This window comes from Mastigoproctus giganteus, chromosome 9 (assembly GCF_048544385.1).
Source record: "Mastigoproctus giganteus isolate SK-2022 chromosome 9, ASM4854438v1, whole genome shotgun sequence".
Classification (NCBI taxonomy): Eukaryota; Metazoa; Arthropoda; class Arachnida; order Uropygi; family Thelyphonidae; genus Mastigoproctus; species Mastigoproctus giganteus.
The window spans coordinates 150,983,770-151,001,568 of NC_143583.1; the positions used below are offsets into that span (position 1 = coordinate 150,983,770).

Consider the following 17,799-nt stretch of genomic DNA (forward strand, 5'->3'; position numbering starts at 1 on the left):
CACTGCAGACATAGAAGAATTCTGAATGTTTTTCACTACAAGGATACATATTTCAGAAAATGCAGAAAGAAATATTTAATCTATATTTCACTTAAAATATTTTAATTTAATGAGTTTTATTGGTAAGGATAGAGCACATCAGTAAATGACTTTATATTGAAAGCAAATTGACAACAATTAATTCAAGAATGGACATTTCTATTGATATCGATTTCATGTAAATTTAGTAATAATAAAAAAAAAATCAATGGCAAGACCAAAGAAATCTCAGCTTTCTTAGACAACTTTATTTCTTTATCACAGGTTCATGATAAAGTATTCAGACCTTATTTTCTGGCCATCTGGCTAGTTAAGTTATTTACTTAAGATAATCCTTCTTGTATTTTTATGAGTGTTAACTTGTTAGATTGTATATAGAACTACAGATATTGTTGATTGTTCTGTAGATAATTTTGTGTAGTTACATAGTTCCTCTGCTATCTCCACATGATGTTAAACTGCGGCTAATGGGGGAAACCCTGGGGTCCGCCAATCAACAAATGAATAAAATGAAACGAGTGAGGACGCATTCCTGAGGACTATAGTACAATGTGTAAAATATTTATATAAGAATAAGAGAAGTTTACCTCAATATGATACATAGAACACTTCCGTGTGATACTCTCCAGAAATTAAAACAAAAACAATTAAAAAATCGAAAATCTTACATTACAGTAAGAAATAATTAACAATAATTAAAAACCAAATGAACACAAAAATCAATTTAACACAATTAAAAATTAAGTCAAATTAATTTAACGAAAAAAATTTCAAGACAATATTCCTTCCTAATGAAATAGTCAAGAGGTTAAAAAGGTAAACTTCTTTGATATTAACTTAGAACATATTGAGCATTATAGCTCTGGTTCATACTACCAAATTCATTTTTAATCACTTATTGACAATATCATTATGAAGGAAAATCATTTTGCAATTTTTTTGTTAAATTAATTTCACTTAATTTTTAATTGCGTTAAATTGATTTTTAATTATTGTTAATTATTTCTTACTCTAACGTAAGATTTTTGATTTTTTAATTGTTTTTGTTTTAATTCCTGGAGAGTATCATACGGAAGTGTTCTATGTATCATATTGAGGTAAACTCAAATTTCTTGTACAAATATTGATATCAACATAGAACATTTATTCATCTGAAACTTGTTGTCATTGTTATAGTATATATTAGTGTAGAGTATATCTCGAATTTGATACCGTAAGGTACATAAAATGTGATAGCTTAATACATATCACTGCATTTAGGAATCTGTTAACTTAGTCTAGTGTTGTCAACTGATCATTTAAATTGATTAATCTTATAAAAATTTTCATTCTCAATCAATTAAATTGAATTTAAATGTAAATCATGCCAGACCAGAGCACAAAAGCAATGGGCACAAAGTAGCAGTAGTGCTGTGGCTTGGGGAGAACCAAAGGGAACGATTCTGCAATGCATCACAGTCTAAAAAAATGTGCAACTTGTGAAATGTATGCAGACTTTCTGGAAGAGGACATGACCTAACCAAGGAGAATGTCTGTGTGTGCAGAAAGTGTGAAGAAATTAGGTGCCAACTCTGCATTTTGATGGGCGTCTATGAGAGTTTGAGGAGTAGGGTAAATACCCTCAAAGGAATTAAAAATGGGGGACACATCAAGCTGTCAGCTTCCCAAATCAACGCCAGAGCTCACTCCTGTGCAACAGGAAACACAGCAGCAATCTTCAAGGTAGAATGCACTGGTGATACAGGAGCGAGTTATTGTCTGCGACTCAAATGTCAGGGAAACGGAAAATATATTGTGCAAAAAGAATAGGTGGAATAAGACCAAGGTATGTCTGCCAGGGGCAAAGGTTGATGACGTAGAGCAGATATTCTTTAAGGGCACAAAAGGTGATATTGTTGTATATGTGGGGCATTAGCACTGATGACATTGAGAGTAGAATGTCTGCAGATTTACCTATATACACGTACAGATCAATACTGAAAAACTGTCACGAGTTAGGGTTAAATTTGAAAGTGTCCGCAATCCTACCCAGACAGGATAGGAGGGAGCATTATGAAGAGGGTCTTGTCAATCAATTCGGCCTTGGAGAGATTGTGCAAAGCTCATGGAGTAGAATTTTTTTCAGCATGGTTTGTGCTTGTTAACAGAAGAGACTGCTTCTACATGGATGGGATACATTTAAATAGAAAGGATGCAACAATATTTGCTGACTGAGGCAGCTTTAGGTGGGTTGGAAAATTATTAGCTTGTTGTTGTCATCGTCTTTTGTGGTTTTATGGTGCAGGAGCTGCTTCGGCTATATTGTGCCTGTTCAAGTTTTGTTATTTCCAGATATATTATTAGCTTGGGGAGGGGGGGGGCAGATTCACACACTAATAGATTAACAGTAGCCACAGGCAGAGGTGGAAGTGATTCTTGCACTGCTTCTATTGGAATGAGCAGCAGCCTGGAAAGCAAGTTGCTGGGGATTTCAAGAACTGCTGGGAGTCATTATGAAACAACTAAATACACGGGCTGTGTTAGGGTAACTAAGAGTAACAATAGGTGCAAGTGTACACCAATAGGTGCAAGTGTACAAAAATGCTAAGAGTATAGTAAATAAATTTGATGAATTTGAAATGCTGGACAAGACATCAACGGTGGATATTGTTAAAATATCAGAGGCATGGTGTCACACAGATATAAGGAATGCAGAATTGGAATTTGGGGATACAATGTGCACAGAAAGTATAGACATGATAGATCATGCTGTTAGTTAAGAAACAAAATCTAAGGAAGTGAATCCAGTTGGTTGACATTGGTGGACAGTTCAATGTCAAGACAGTTTGTCAAATAAACACTGGGAAAGAATATGAGGGTAGGAGTGTGTTATAGGCCTAATAACTCTGATGAGTACAATGAACAACTACACACAGAAATAGTCAGCCAGTCACTCAGAATGTATTATAATGAGGGACCCTTCCCAGGTATTGACTGGAACTTGTGGATTGGTCATTCGCAAACAAGCAAGATTTCTATCGACTTATTGAATGATTGTTTTCTACAGAAGCAAGTTCTAGAGGAAACCAGAGGGAGTAATACTCTTGATCTGATTATCGGCAGTGATTATTCCTGCATTAAGAATTTACAAATAAAGGAACCAATAGGTGGCAGTGACCACACTGTACTGATTTGGGATTTACTTAAAGATGTAACTACCATCAGAGGTAAAGAGAATGGTTTTTGATTTTGTAAAGTTGACTACAGTGGTCTCAGACAGTTTTTAAATTCTATAAAATGGAACCAACTGATGATGTTACCAACAGCAAATTTTAAATGAGAAGCATTCAAGGAATTAATCTTGAATGCTACTAGGCTTCTCATACCAACTAAGAAACTGTCACTGTGGTAGTAGTAGTAGTGGCATGTGATGCAAGAAAGCAAATGTATGAGTTATGCAGTATCAGCCAAAAAAAAAACAAAAACACACCATTCCCTCCAAATGCCTGTCCAGTTCCTCCTTAAATTTATTTAACCTATCAACTTCCACAATGACAGATGGAAGTTTGTTCCAGCAATTAACCACCAGCTGGCTAAAGGCAAATTTCCATGCATCTATTCTACATCTGTCCTTTCTTAATTTGAATTCATGCCCCGTTAGGTTCGTAATCTGAACAAGTGGAAGAATCCCATCAGAATTCAGCATGCTCAACCTATTCAAGGCCTTATATACCTCAATCAGATCACCGCGCAGGTGCCTAGTCTCCAGCCACTGCAATTTGCAGAACTTAAGCCTCTCTCTGGGTATGTCTGTCAGGGACAAACATACCCCGGGTGACGCTGTAGAGCGGATATCATCTTTTAAGGGCACAAAAGGTGATATAGTTGTACACGTTGGCATTAATGATATTAAGAGCAGAGACTGGCGTAATTACTTAACAAGTACAGGTCACTGTTGAAAAAAAGCCGTGAATTAGGGTTGAATTTGAAAGTGTCTGCAATTCTGCCCAGACACGATAGGAGGGACTATATGATGAGAGCCCTGTCGATCAATTCGGCCCTGGAAAGATTGTGCAAGGCTCAAGGGGTTGAATTTTTTTCAGCTTGGTCTGTACTTGTTAACAGGAGAGACTGCTTCTACAGGGATGGGATACACTTAAATAGAAAGGGTGCAAGAATGTTTGCTGATGCTATCGAGGCAGTGTTAGGTGGGGCAGAAAACTGCTAGATTGGGGGGATACAAGGACTAATAGATTAACAGTAGCCACGGGAAGAGGTGAAACTGATTCTTGCAATGCTTCTATCGGAATGAGCCACAGCCTGGAAAATAAGATGCAGGATATTTCAGAGACTGCTGGGAATCATTGGGGTACAAGTAAACACATGGGTTGTGTTAGGGTAGCTAAGAAAAAGAACAGGTGCATGTATACTTACATGTACACCAATGCTAGGAGTTTAGTAAATAAATTTGATGAATTTGAGGTATTGGTCAAAACATCAAAGGCAGATATTGTGGGGATTTCAGAGACGTGGTGTCACAGAGATATAAGGAATGCAGAACTGGAATTTGGGGAGTACAATGTCTACAGAAGGGATAGACAGGATAGGAAGGGAGGAGGGGTTATGCTATTAGTTAAGAAATACATAAAATCCAAGGAAGCAAAGCCAGTCGACATCGCTGGACAGTGCAGTGTCGAGTCAGTTTGGTGTGACATAAGCACTGGGAGATCAAAATTGAGAGTAGGGGTGTGCTATAGGCCTAATGACTCTGATGAGTATAAGAAATTGTACAGGGAAATAGAGTGGGCCAGTAAATCAGAGAGTCTTATAATGGGAGATTTTAATTTCCCAGATATTGACTGAAATTTGGGGGCTGGTCACTCACACTAGCAAGGCTTTTGTGGATTTATTGGATGATTGTTTTCTACATCAGCATGTTCGGGAGGCAACTAGAGGGAGTAATACTCTTCATTTGATTATCAGTAGTGATTCTTCATGCATTAAGAATCTGCAGGTAAATGAACCACCAGGTGGCAGTGATCACAGTGTGCTGAAGTGGGATTTACTCAAAGAGGTAAGTACCATTATTGGTAAAGGGAAGGGAAGGGTTATTGCTTTCGTAAAGGGGACTACGATGGACTGAGACAGTATTTAAATTCTATACAGTGGGACCAACTGATGATGTTACCAACAGCAAATTCAAAATGGGAAGCTTTCAAAGAACTTATCTTGGAAGCTACTAGGCTTTATATACCAACTAAGAAATATTTTTCAAGGTTTAGGCCTAAATGGATGTCAGATGAACTAATGAGGCATATGGCAGAGAAGAAACATGCATGGGATACATACAAATTAACACATGACACAGAAGCCTATGATAGATACAAGTTGATCTGTAACCAAGTTACAAAGGAGGTTAGGCAGGCGAAGGCAGATTACGAGAAATCCTTGGCAAGGGATGCAAAGAAAAACAGCAAAGAGTTCTTTACTTATGTAAACTCTAGAAGGAAGGGGATGAATCAAATTGGTCCACTTGATATAGATGGGTCAACTGTTGATGATCCTGCTCGGGTAGCTAACAAACTAAATCAATAGTTTGCATCGACATTCACACATGTGGAGTTATTCAGCGAGAGGAATGCCAGAGGTGTATTCAACTCTGGCAGTAAGCTAGAGAATCTTGTAATAACTGAGAGTAAAGTGGAGGAGAAGTTGTTGAAGATAAATACAAGAAAGGCACCTGGGGTGGATGGGACCTATCCAGTTATATTAAAGGAGGCAGCAAAGGAAGTAAGCAAACCCTTAGCTATAATTATGAGAGCTTCCTTGGACTCAGGGGAAGTACCCCATGGACTGGAGATGTGCAAATGTGACCCCAATTCACAAAGGAGGATCAATGGGCGACACAAGTAATTATAGACCTGTTAGTTTAACTTCTGTTCCCGGAAAATTAATGGGGGCACTGGTTAAAGAAGCACTGCAGGATCATCTAGACAAGACTTCAGTTATAGCTCAGATACAGCATGGTTTTGTTAAGGGGAAGTCTTGCCTGACCAATTTGATTGGATACAATGATGCAGTCATAAAAGGACTGAATGCAGGGAATAACTTTGATATTATATACTTGGATCTTAGAAAGGCTTTTGGTACTGTTGCACATGGAAGACTGCTGCACAAATTGGAGCAGTGTGGCATTGGAGGCAAATTGCTGCTATGGATAAAGGGGGTGGTTGAGGGAGAGAAGACAGAGAGTGGTAATCAGAAATCAATGGACACTGCTCATCGTGGACTAATGTTATTAGTGGAGTCCCTCAGTCAGGGTTCAGTATTGGGTCCATTATTATTTTCCTGTATTTATAAATGATACTGATGATGGTATATCAAGCTTAATGTCCAAGTTTGCCGACGATACAAAGGTTGACAGGGTTGTCAAGGACACTACTGACACTATGCTATTGCAACAGGATCTGGAAAGGCTGAGCAGATGGGCTGAGAGGTGGCAAATGAAGTTTAACATTGACAAATGTAAAGTACTACATATGGGAAACAGCAACCCCAGAGCAAACGTATCAACTCTCTGGTACTACACTGACAGTTTGATTTTTTTTTTTTTTTTTTTTTTGATTTGGTAGTTGTTGGCGCATCGGCTTCTGTGGCCATATTGCACCTCCCAAGGTTTTTGCAGTACTTTGATCGAAGCCCGAGGCGGGAATCGAACCCGCGACCTTTGGGTTGCCGGGCAGGTACTTTACCCACTCGGCTACACTGACAGTGGTAGAGAATGAAAGGGACCTGGGGGTGGTTGTGCAGGCAGGTGATTATTCCCTTGTATAAGGCAATGGTCAGTCCACACCTAGAGTACTTACTGTATACAGGTCTGGAGGCCTCATTTCAAGAAGGATGTAGAGATGCTGGAACGAGTACAGAGAAGGGCAACAAGATTGGTGAATGGAACAAATTGGTGCTCTTACGAAGAAAGCCTTAAGTTTTGCAAATTACAGCATCTGGAGACTAGGTACCGGCGAGGTGATCTGATAGAGGTGTATATAGCCTTGAATGGTTTGAGCATGCTCAATGCTGATGGTATCCTTCCTCTTGCTCAGAATAATCACCTGAGAGGGCATAAATTCAAATTGAGGAAAGACAGATGTAGGATAGATGTGAGGAAATTTGTCTTTAGCCAGCGGGTGGTTGGTTGGTGGAACAGACTTCCATCCCTTGTCGTGGAGGTTGATAGCCTGAATAAGTTTAAGGCTCAGCTGGACAGGTATTTCGAACGAACAGAGGGGTGAAGTGGAAGTGGTTATTTTTTATTTATTATTTTTTTATTTTTTTTATTATTATTATTTTTTTGGCTGATGCTGCATAAGCTTGCTTTCTTGCATCAAATGCCTCTACTTATGCTAATGCTAATGCTCTCTTGGTAAGAGGAGCCTTTCATTCCCCTCACCAATCTTGTTGCCTGTTGCCGTATTTTACCATCAATTGCAATGCTTCCGACTTTCACAACTGGGCCTTCCAAACCCTCTGTCCAAACACGCCCTTTTCAGGTGGAACGTTTTTAAATTGAGCAAGAGTCCACTATGTATCTTACTTCTCTGTGGAGGCGGAGAAAACAGCAAATGTGCGCTGTCGACTGCACTGCGAAATGTGAGGAGAGCCAGATGCAGGAACTTTTATTGTTTGAATTCAGTGACAAATCAGAACAAGATTCACTCTTTACTGAAAAGACTCCTATAAGATTAGTCACTGTTCTCTCCCCCATGTCCGTCACTAACCACGTGACTATCGCCCTTGTGGTTGAGTATGTATTCTTTCCATTGTGAAAGGATTAACAGTTCCAGTTAATTCTTTCACAATGGAAAGAGAACCCTGAAGACAAAGGGGAGAAATTAGTTTAAAAGCTACATGACAATTTGTAAACGAATGTCATTTTGAAAATTTGTTCAGAAAAGTTAGCGTTATCGAAAGTTCAGTTCGAGTAATCAAGAGAGTTTAACATGGAATCTCCACTAAAGGGGCTGGGACTTCAATAAAAATTCGAGTTATTGAGAGTTGACTGTACAGTATTTACATTTCTGTAGCCTACTCATTATCTACTAGGGGAAAAATGTTCGGGGGGGGGGATGTGTTGGGGACGAAATGCGGGGAGCCACTTTTCCGTAAACCACCATTAATACCATTCTGCTCCAATTTGTACAGTAGTCGTCCATGCCCAACAGTGCCAAAAGCTTTCCTGAAATCCAAGTATACGATATCAAAATTATTTTTTGCACCCATCTAGTACCCAATCAGATTTGACAAACAAGACTTACCCTTAACAAATCCATGCTGAGCCTGAATTATTGCTGCAGTCGTGTCTGGATGATCCTGCAATGTTAAACTAACTGGTTCGTAGTTATTCCTGTCACCCTTCGATCCCCCCCCTTTGTGAATTGGGGATATATTTGCACATCTCCAGTCCGCGAGGACTTCCCCCTGAGTCCAAGGATGCTCTCATAATTATGGCTAAGGGTTTGCTTAGTTGCTTTGTCGCCTCCTTTAATATAACTGGATAGATCCCATCCACCCCAGGTGCCTTTCTTATGATTAATTTCAACTATTTCTCCTCCACTTTGCTCTCAGATATTACAAAATCATTAAGCACCCTGCTACAATTTGAAAACCTTCTGGCATTTTCAAACCTTAATAATTCCTCATTTATGAATGTAGTTGCAAACTACTCATTCAGATTGTTTGCTATGTGAGCAGGATCATCAGTCGAACCATTGATATCAAGTGGACCAATCAGATTCATCCCCTTCCTTTTGCAGTTTATATAAGTAAAGAAATAGGACCAGGGTATGTCTGCCAGGGGCAAAGGTTGATGACGTTGTAGAACGGATATCATCTTTTAAGGGCACAAAAGGTGATATAGTTGTACACGTTGGCACTAATGATATTAAGAGTAGGAGACCGGCGGAATTACTTAGCAAGTACAGGTCACTGTTGAAAAAAAGCCGTGAATTAGGGTTGAACTTGAAAGTGTCTGCAATTCTGCCCAGACACGATAGGAGGGAGTATATGATGAGAGCCTTGTCGATCAATTCGGCCCTGGAGGGATTGTGCAAGGCTCAAGGGGTAGAATTTTTTTCAGCCTGGACTGTACTTGTTAACAGGAGAGATTGCTTCTACAGGGATGGGATACACTTAAATAGAAAGGGTGCAAGAATTTTTGCTGATGCTGTCGAGGCAGTGTTAGGTGGGTCGGAAAACTGCTAGTTGGGGGGGATACAAGGACTAATAGATTAACAGTAGCCAGTGGCAGAGGTGGAAGTGATTCTTGCACTGCTTCTATTGAAATGAGCAGAAGTCTGAAAAACAGGATGCAGGATATTTCAGAGACTGATGGTAGTCATTGCGGTACAAGTAAACACATGGGTTGTGTTAGGGTAGCTAAGAATAGAAACAGGTGCATGTATACCTGCGTGTACACCAATGTTAGGAGTTTGGTAAATAAATTTGATGAATTTGAGGTATTGCTCAAAACATCAAAGGCAGATATTGTTGGGATATCAGAGACGTGGTGTCACACAGATATAAGTAATGCGGAACTGGAATTTGGGGAATACAATGTGTATAGAAAGGATAGACAGGACAGGAGGGGAGGAGGGGTTATGCTATTAATTAAGAAACACATAAAGTCCAAGGAAGTGAAGCCAGTCGACATCGATGGACAGGGCAGCGTCGAGTCAGTTTGGTGTGACATAAGCATAGGGAAATCAAAATTGAGAGTAGGAGTGTGCTATAGGCCTAATGACTCTGATGAGTATAATCAGATATTGTACAGGGAAATAGAGTGGGCCAGTAAATCAGAGAGTCTTATAATGGGGGACTTTAATTTCCCAGATATTGACTGGAATTTGTGGGTTGGTCACTCGCACACTAGCAAGGCTTTTGTGGATTTATTGGATGATTGTTTTCTACATCAGCATGTTCGTGAGGCAACGAGAGGGAGCAATACTCTTGATCTGATTATCAGTAGTGATTCCTCATGCATTAAGAACCTGCAGATAAATGAACCACTAGGTGGCAGTGATCACAGTGTGTTGAAGTGGGATTTACTCAAGGAGGTAACTACCATCAGAGGTAAAGGGAAGGGTTTTTGTTTTCGTAAAGGCGACTATGATGGTCTGAGACAGTATTTAAATTCTATACAGTGGGACCAACTGATGATGTTACCAACAGCAAACTCAAAATGGGAAGCATTCAAGGAACTAATCTTGGAGGCTACCAGGCTTTACATACCAACTAAGAAATATTGTTCAAGGTTTAGGCCTAAATGGTTGTCAGATGAACTAATGAGACATGTGGCAGAGAAGAAAAATGCATGGGATACATACAAATTAATGGGTGACATGGAAGCCTATGATAGATATAAGTTGGTCTGTAACCAAGTCACAAAGGAGATTAGGCAGGCAAAGGCAGACTATGAAAAATCCTTGGCAAAGGATGCAAAGAAAAACAGAAAAGAGTTCTTTACATACTTGAACTCGAAAAGGAAAGGGATGAATCAGATTGGTCCACTGGATATTGATGGTTCAACAGTTGAGGATCCTGCTCAGGTGGCTAACAATCTAAACGAGTATTTTGCATCTACATTCACGCATGAGGAGTTATTCAGGAAGGAGAATGATGTAGGTAAAGTAAACATTGGCAGTGAGCTGGATGATTTTGTAATAACTGAGAGGAAAGTGGAGGAGAGATTGTTGGGGATAAACATAAAAAAGGCACCTGGGGTGGATGGGATCTATCCAGTTATATTAAAGGAGGCAGCAAAGGAAGTAAGCAAACCCTTAGCCATAATTATGAGAGCTTCCTTGGACTCAGGGGAGGTACCTATGGACTGGAGATGTGCAAATGTGACCCCAATTCACAAAGGAGGTTCAAAGGCTGACACAAGTAATTATAGACCTGTTAGTTTAACTTCTGTTCCAGGTAAATTAATGGAGGCACTGGTTAAAGAAGCACTGCAGGATCATCTAGACAAGAATTCAGTTATAGCTCAGACGCAGCATGGTTTTGTTAAGGGCAGGTCTTGCCTGACCAATTTGATTGGATACTATGATGTAGTCACAAAAGAACTGGATGCAGGGAATAACTTTGATATTATATATTTGGATCTTAGAAAGGCTTTTGATACTGTTACACATGGAAGACTGCTGCACAAATTGGAGCAGTGTGGCATTGGAGGCAAATTGCTGCTATGGATAAGGGGATGGTTGAGTGGCAGAAGACAGAGAGTGGTAATCAATGGACACTGCTCAACGTGGACTAATGTTATTAGTGGAGTTCCTCAAGGTTCAGTGTTGGGTCCGTTGTTGTTTTCGGTGTTTATGAATGATATTGATGATGGGATATCAAGTTTAATGTCCAAGTTTGCAGATGATACAAAGGTTGGCAGGGTCGTTAAGGACAATACTGACGCTATGCTGCTGCAACAGGATCTGGACAGGTTGAACAGATGGGCTGAGAGGTGGCAAATGAGGTTTAACATCGACAAATGTAAAGTGCTGCATATGGGAAACAGTAACCCCAGAGCAACGTATCAACTCTGCGGTACTACACTGACAGTGGTGGAGAATGAAAAGGACCTGGGGGTAATTGTGCAGGCAGATATGAAGTTCTCTGAGCAGTGCAGACGAGCTGCAAGAGTAGCTCATGGTGTCTTGTCAATGATATACAGGAATTTTTCTAGCAGGGATAAGGAGGTGATTATTCCATTGTATAAGGCAATGGTAAGGCCACATCTTGAGTACTGTATACAGGTCTGGAGGCCTCATTTCAAGAAGGATGTAGAGCTGCTGGAACGGGTACAGAGAAGGGCAACAAGATTAGTAAATGGAACAAAGGGTTGCTCTTACGAAGAAAGGCTTAAGTTTTGCAAATTACAGAGTCTGGAGACTAGGCACCGGCGAGGTGATCTGATAGAGGTGTATAAGGCTTTGAATGGTTTGAGCATGCTCAATGCCAATGGGATTCTTCATCTTTCTCAGAATAATCACCTCAGAGGGCATAAATTCAAATTGAGGAAGGACGGATGTCGGATAGATGTGCGGAAATTTGCCTTTGGCCAGCGGGTGGTTGGTTGGTGGAACCGACTTCCATCACTGGTTGTTGAAGTTGATAGCCTAAACAAATTTAAAGCTCAACTGGACAGGTATTTCGAACGAACGGAGGGGTGAAATGGGAGTGGGTTTTTTTTTTTTTTTTTTTTTGTTTTTTTTGGCTGATGCTGAATAAGTTTGCTTTCTTGCATCATATGCCTCTGCTAATGCTAATGCTAATGCTAATGCTAAATCCTTACTGTTTTGCATCCTTTGCCAAAGGTTTCTTGTAATCTGCCTTCACATGCCTAATCTCCTTTGTGACTTTATTACAGACTGTGTCACCTGATAATTTATATGTATCCCGTGCATTTTTCTTCTCTGCCACAAGTCGCATTAGTTCATTTGACAACCATTTAGGCCTAAACCTTGAACAATATTTCTTAATAAGTATGAAACTTTTAGTAGCTTCCACAATTAATTCCTTGAATGCTTCCCACTTAGAATTTGCTGTTGGTAATGTCATCAGTTGATCCCACTGTACAGAATTTAAAAACTATCTGAGACCACTGTAGTCACCCTTACGGAAGCAAAAACCCTTTCCTTTACCCCTGATGGTAATTATATCTTTAAGTAAATTCCACATCAGTACACTGTGATCACTGCCACCTAGTGGTTCCTTTATCTGCAAATTCTTAATACACGAATGATCACTGCTGATAACCAGATCAAGAGTATTACTCTCTCTGGTTGCCTCTTGAACATGCTGCTGCAGAAAACATTCATGCAATAAATCCACAAAAGTCTTATTAGTGTGCGAGTGACTAACTCACAAGTTCCAGTCAATATCTGGGAAGTTAAAATCCTCCATTATAAGACATGCTGATTTACTAGCCCACTCTATTTCTCTTTGCAATTGTTCATTGTACTCATTCAAGCCATTAAGCCTATAATACACTCCTACTCTTATTTTTGATTTCACAGTGCTTATGTCACACCAAACTGACTCAACAATGCACTGTTCATCTATATCAACTGGATGCACTTCTTTTGATTTTATGTTTTTCTTAATTAACAGCATAACACCTCTTCCCTTCCTCTCCTGTCTATCCTTTCTGTAAACATTGTACCTCCCAAATTCAAATTCTGCATTTCTAATTTCTGTGTGACACCACATCTCCGATATCCCAACAATATCCGCCTTTGATGTCTTGACCAACACTTCAAATTCATCAAATTTATTTACTATACTTCTAGCATTGGTATACATGCACCTATTCTTATTCTTAGTTATCCTAACACACATCCCATATACCCACCTGTTTCACGATGACTGCCATCAGTTCCTGAAACCCCCAGCACCCTTTGTTCCTGGCCATTGCTTATTCTAACAGAAGTAGTGCAAGGCTCACCTTCACCTCTTCCTGTGGCTACTTTTAACTTTTTACTCTGTGCATCTCCCCAAGCTAGCAGTTTTCCAACCCATCTAACACTGCCTCAATAGCATCAGCAAATATTCTTGCACCCTTCTTTTTAAGTGTATCGCATCCCTGTAGACAAGCACAAACCACACTGAAAAAAATTCTACCCCTTGAGCCTTGCTCATTCCCTCCAGGGCCGAATTGATTGACAAGGCTCTCATCCTGCACTCCCTCCTATCGTGTCTGGGCAATTCTGCCCAGACACGATATGGTGAGAAGACAGAGGGTGGTAATCAATGGGTGCTGCTCTTCTTGGACTAATGTTACTAGTGGAGTCCCACAGGGTTCGGTGTTGGGTCCACTGTTGTTTTGTATATTTATCAATGATATTGATGAAGGTATATCAGGCTTAGTGTCGAAATTTGCAGATGATACAAAGGTTGGCAGGGTTGTTAATGACAGTAATGGCAGTGTGCTACTGCAACAGGATCTAGATAATTTCGGCAGATGGGCTAAGAAGTGGCAACTGAAGTTTAACCTTGACAAATGCAAAGTACTGCATATGGGTAGAAGTAATCCCAGAGAAACGTACCAACTGTGCGGTACTACACTTAAGGAGGTAGAAAATGAAAAAGACCTGGGAGTAATTGTGCAGTCAGATATGAAGTTTTCTATGCAATGCAGACAGGCTCCCAGGGCAGGTCATGGGGTTTTGTCAATGATATATAGGAATTTTGCTAGCAGGGAAAAGGAGGTGATTATCCCTCTGTATAAGGCAATGGTCAGGCCACGCCTTGAGTACTGCGTACAGGTCTGGAGGCCTCATTTTAGGAAGGATGTAGATTTACTTGAGCGTGTACAGAGAAGGGCAACAAGATTGGTGAGGGGAATGAAGGGATCCTCTTATCAAGAGAGGCTTTAATTCTGCAAATTGTAGTGGCTGGAGACTAGGCACCTGCGTGGTGATCTGATTGAGGTGTATAAGGCCTTGAATGGGTTCAGCACGCTGAATTCTGATGGGATCCTTCCACTTGTTCAGATTACGAACCTAAGGGGGCATAAATTCAAATTAAGAAAGGACAGATGCAGAATTGATGTGCGGAAATTTGCCTTTAGCCAGCGGGTGGTTAATTGCTGGAACAAACTTCCATCTGTTGTTGTGGAAGTTGACAGTTTGAATAAATTTAAGGAGGAACTGGACAGGCATTTGGAGGGAATGGTGTGATTTTTTTTTTTTTTTTTTGGCTGATGCTGCATAAGCTCATACATTTGCTTTCTTGTATCACATGCCACTACTACTACTACTACTACTACACTTTCAAATTTAGCCCTAACCCAACTTTTTTGCAACATTGACCTGTACTTGTTAAGTAAATCTGCAGATCTCCTACTCTTAACGTCACTGGTGCCAATGTGTACAACAATATCACCCTTTGTGCCCTTAAAAGATGATATATGCTTCACAACATCAACTTTTGCCCCTGGCAGATATACTCTGGTCCTATTCCATCTATAATTTTTATATAATATATTCCCCGTCTCCCTGATGATAGTGTCACCAATAATAACTAGTTCCTTTGGGACCAGCACATTCTGCCTTGGAGATTGCTGCTGTGTTGCCTGATGCCCAGGAGTGAGCTCTGGTGCTGAGTTAGGAAGGTGAGAACTTTTTACAGGCCCCTCATATTAATTTCTTCTAGGGCATCTATTCTATACCTCAAGCTCTTATAGATGCCCATTAGAACGCTGAGTTGACACCTAATTTCTAGACACTCTCTGCACCTGATTCACTAAAAATGTCTAAGCTGTGGGATAAGGTAAATTTTTTGCTCATGTATTGTTAAGGCAACAATAAATGACTAGACACTGAGTTGTACAGAGCAGCCTTTCTAGTTTCTTGAAAGTAAAAATCAAGGGGAAGGAGGATTATATCCAAGTTTATTCTTTGTTGGAACTTTTTATAACAGAATTTTACTGAATATGCTATTTCTTTTTCAAAAGTTTGTCCAAGAATAAACAGCATTAATCTGGGTGAGCATAAAATGAGACAGCATACAACATGGTCTGATTGTGTAGTAAAAGTGGAGAATATATATGTAATGTGGGACACATTATTTTTGTATTATACACAGAATAGTGCTGTGTATGCAGTTATTACAATGAAGTTAATTTCAGCAGAGAACGTAGAACATTATTTTTGCTCGTATGGAAATGGCAGATGTATGCTATTAAACAGCTGATATGTTTCTGAAAACACTACAGGTTTTGTGCTAAATGTGTTAATTAATTTCCATGTATTTTAGCATCTCTTGGTATCCAACAAAATCAGACCAAATTAAAATCATATTTAGAATTAGTAGAGGCAAAGGATGCAAGAAACCAAGCTTATTTAGCATCAGCAAAAAAAAAAAAAAACACACATTTCACCCATCTATTCACTCTAAAAGTTTGTTTAGTTCAGTCTTGAATTTATTTAAGCCGTTGACTTCCACAACGACAGATGAAAGTTTGTTCCAGCAATCAACTACCCACTGGCTAAAGGAAAATGTCTGCACATCTATTCTACAATTGTCTTTTCTCAATTTGAATTTATGGCCACCCAGGTACAGAATCTGAGTAAGAGGAAGAATCCCATTAGCATTGAGCTTGCTCAAACCATTCAGGGCCTTAGACACCTCAATTAGATCACCTCGCAAGTGCTTAGTCTCCAGATGCTGCAATTTGCAGAAGTTAAGCCTTTCTTCGAAAGGCACCCTTTGTTCCCCTCACTAATCTTATTGCCCTAACTGTACTTGTTCTAGCAACTTTACATCCTTCCTAAAATGAGGTCTCCAGACCTGTATGCAGTAATCAAGGTGTGGCCTGACCATTGCCTTATACAAAGGGATAATCACCTCCTTATTCTGATTGAGGTGTTTAAGGCTTTGAATGCATTGAGCAAGCTCAATGCTGATGAGATTCTTCCTCTTGCTCAGACCACAAATTCAAATTGAGGAAGGATGGTTGTAGAATATATGTGTGGCAGTTTGCCTTTTGCCAGTTGGTGATTGATTGCTTGAAAAAACTTCCATCTGTTGTGGCTTCCATCGGTGGCAAATGATTATATAAATAAGATGGATTTTGATAACATATTTTTATTACAATTAGTTTAAAATACAGATCGGTAAGTTAAATTATAGAGGACACAACGTTATTTCTAACTACAACTGTGGCATTTGGTCAAAGGAAAATCACTCATGCTTATATTGGAACTCCTGTTCATGATCTAAAAGTTACTGTGTTGTGTAGATTTATGTTGCAATTTTTGATTGGTCTATATTTCTTTTAAGAAGGTAATCGAAACTGTTACAATAACTAGGGAAAGCTTTGTTGAAATTTGTTTTGACTGTATTTGTTGAATGACATATCTCAACAGAACTATAAATCAGAAGGATGGCGAATGTAATTTCTTGAAACAACATGTTAATAAAACACAGCCTTAAAATTTGTTAGAATTAAAACATGCAATTAGAACATTTTTATATTGATCCTGAATACTTCAATTAACTCTGTAAGAAATTCTGTTTTTAAATTAATCTTAATAATTCAAAATAAAGTTGGCCATACTGAAAATCTGAATTGAAATGCTTTGCCTCAAACGTATTTTACAATATTCTCCTCTTGAAATTTTAATGAGTAGCACAGTAAACATTCTATATACCCTACTTTATCCTAAAGATCAATAACAGCATATTCATTAAGATAACAATACCTACCTCTGCAGCACCCAGAGATGCATACATCAGGAAGAGACTAAAATATTGTGTAAGATGACGACTATACTCTGATACTTCTCTGTTTAACAGTGATAAAACAGCTATCAGTAAGTGATCAGAAAGCGTAGCTGGATGTTCTGTGTGTGCTACATACAAAGTTAAAAAGTAACATAATGAAATTTGCTGACAAATAAGATTTCTAGCATTACAGTTATGATTAAGATTAAAACTGAAACTATACATTATTTGATAATGAACATGAAAAAAGGGCACTAAAAGAACAAAACTAAAAATTTCTGGATCATGCTAAAGATAATTAAAAGCTAATCTCTATTATCTAAGTACTGAATGAGATATTTATTTTTTTAAGAAAAAACTGTTTCTCAGGAAAGGTCATGCAGAGCAATATGACACTTGGTGAACCACATATAACTGTGTGGGAAGTGGGTTTGTATCTTCAATGGTTCTTTGAGAAGGCCATTTGGAGACATGAACACACCACTTGCCACTCATATGGAG

General features: G+C 39.2%; 1 protein-coding gene across 4 annotated transcripts in view; it reads right to left on the reverse strand.

Annotated features, from left to right (window-relative positions):
• Positions 1-17,799, reverse strand: part of faf (ubiquitin carboxyl-terminal hydrolase-like faf) — a 1,326,265-nt gene that overhangs the window by 151,455 nt on the left and 1,157,011 nt on the right. For all 4 annotated transcript variants that reach the window (XM_090382082.1, XM_090382083.1, XM_090382080.1 and 1 more), the window contains one exon: positions 17,281-17,426. In XM_090382082.1, coding sequence (XP_090238208.1) covers positions 17,281-17,426 — 146 coding nt within the window. The remainder of the gene's footprint in view (positions 1-17,280; positions 17,427-17,799) is intronic.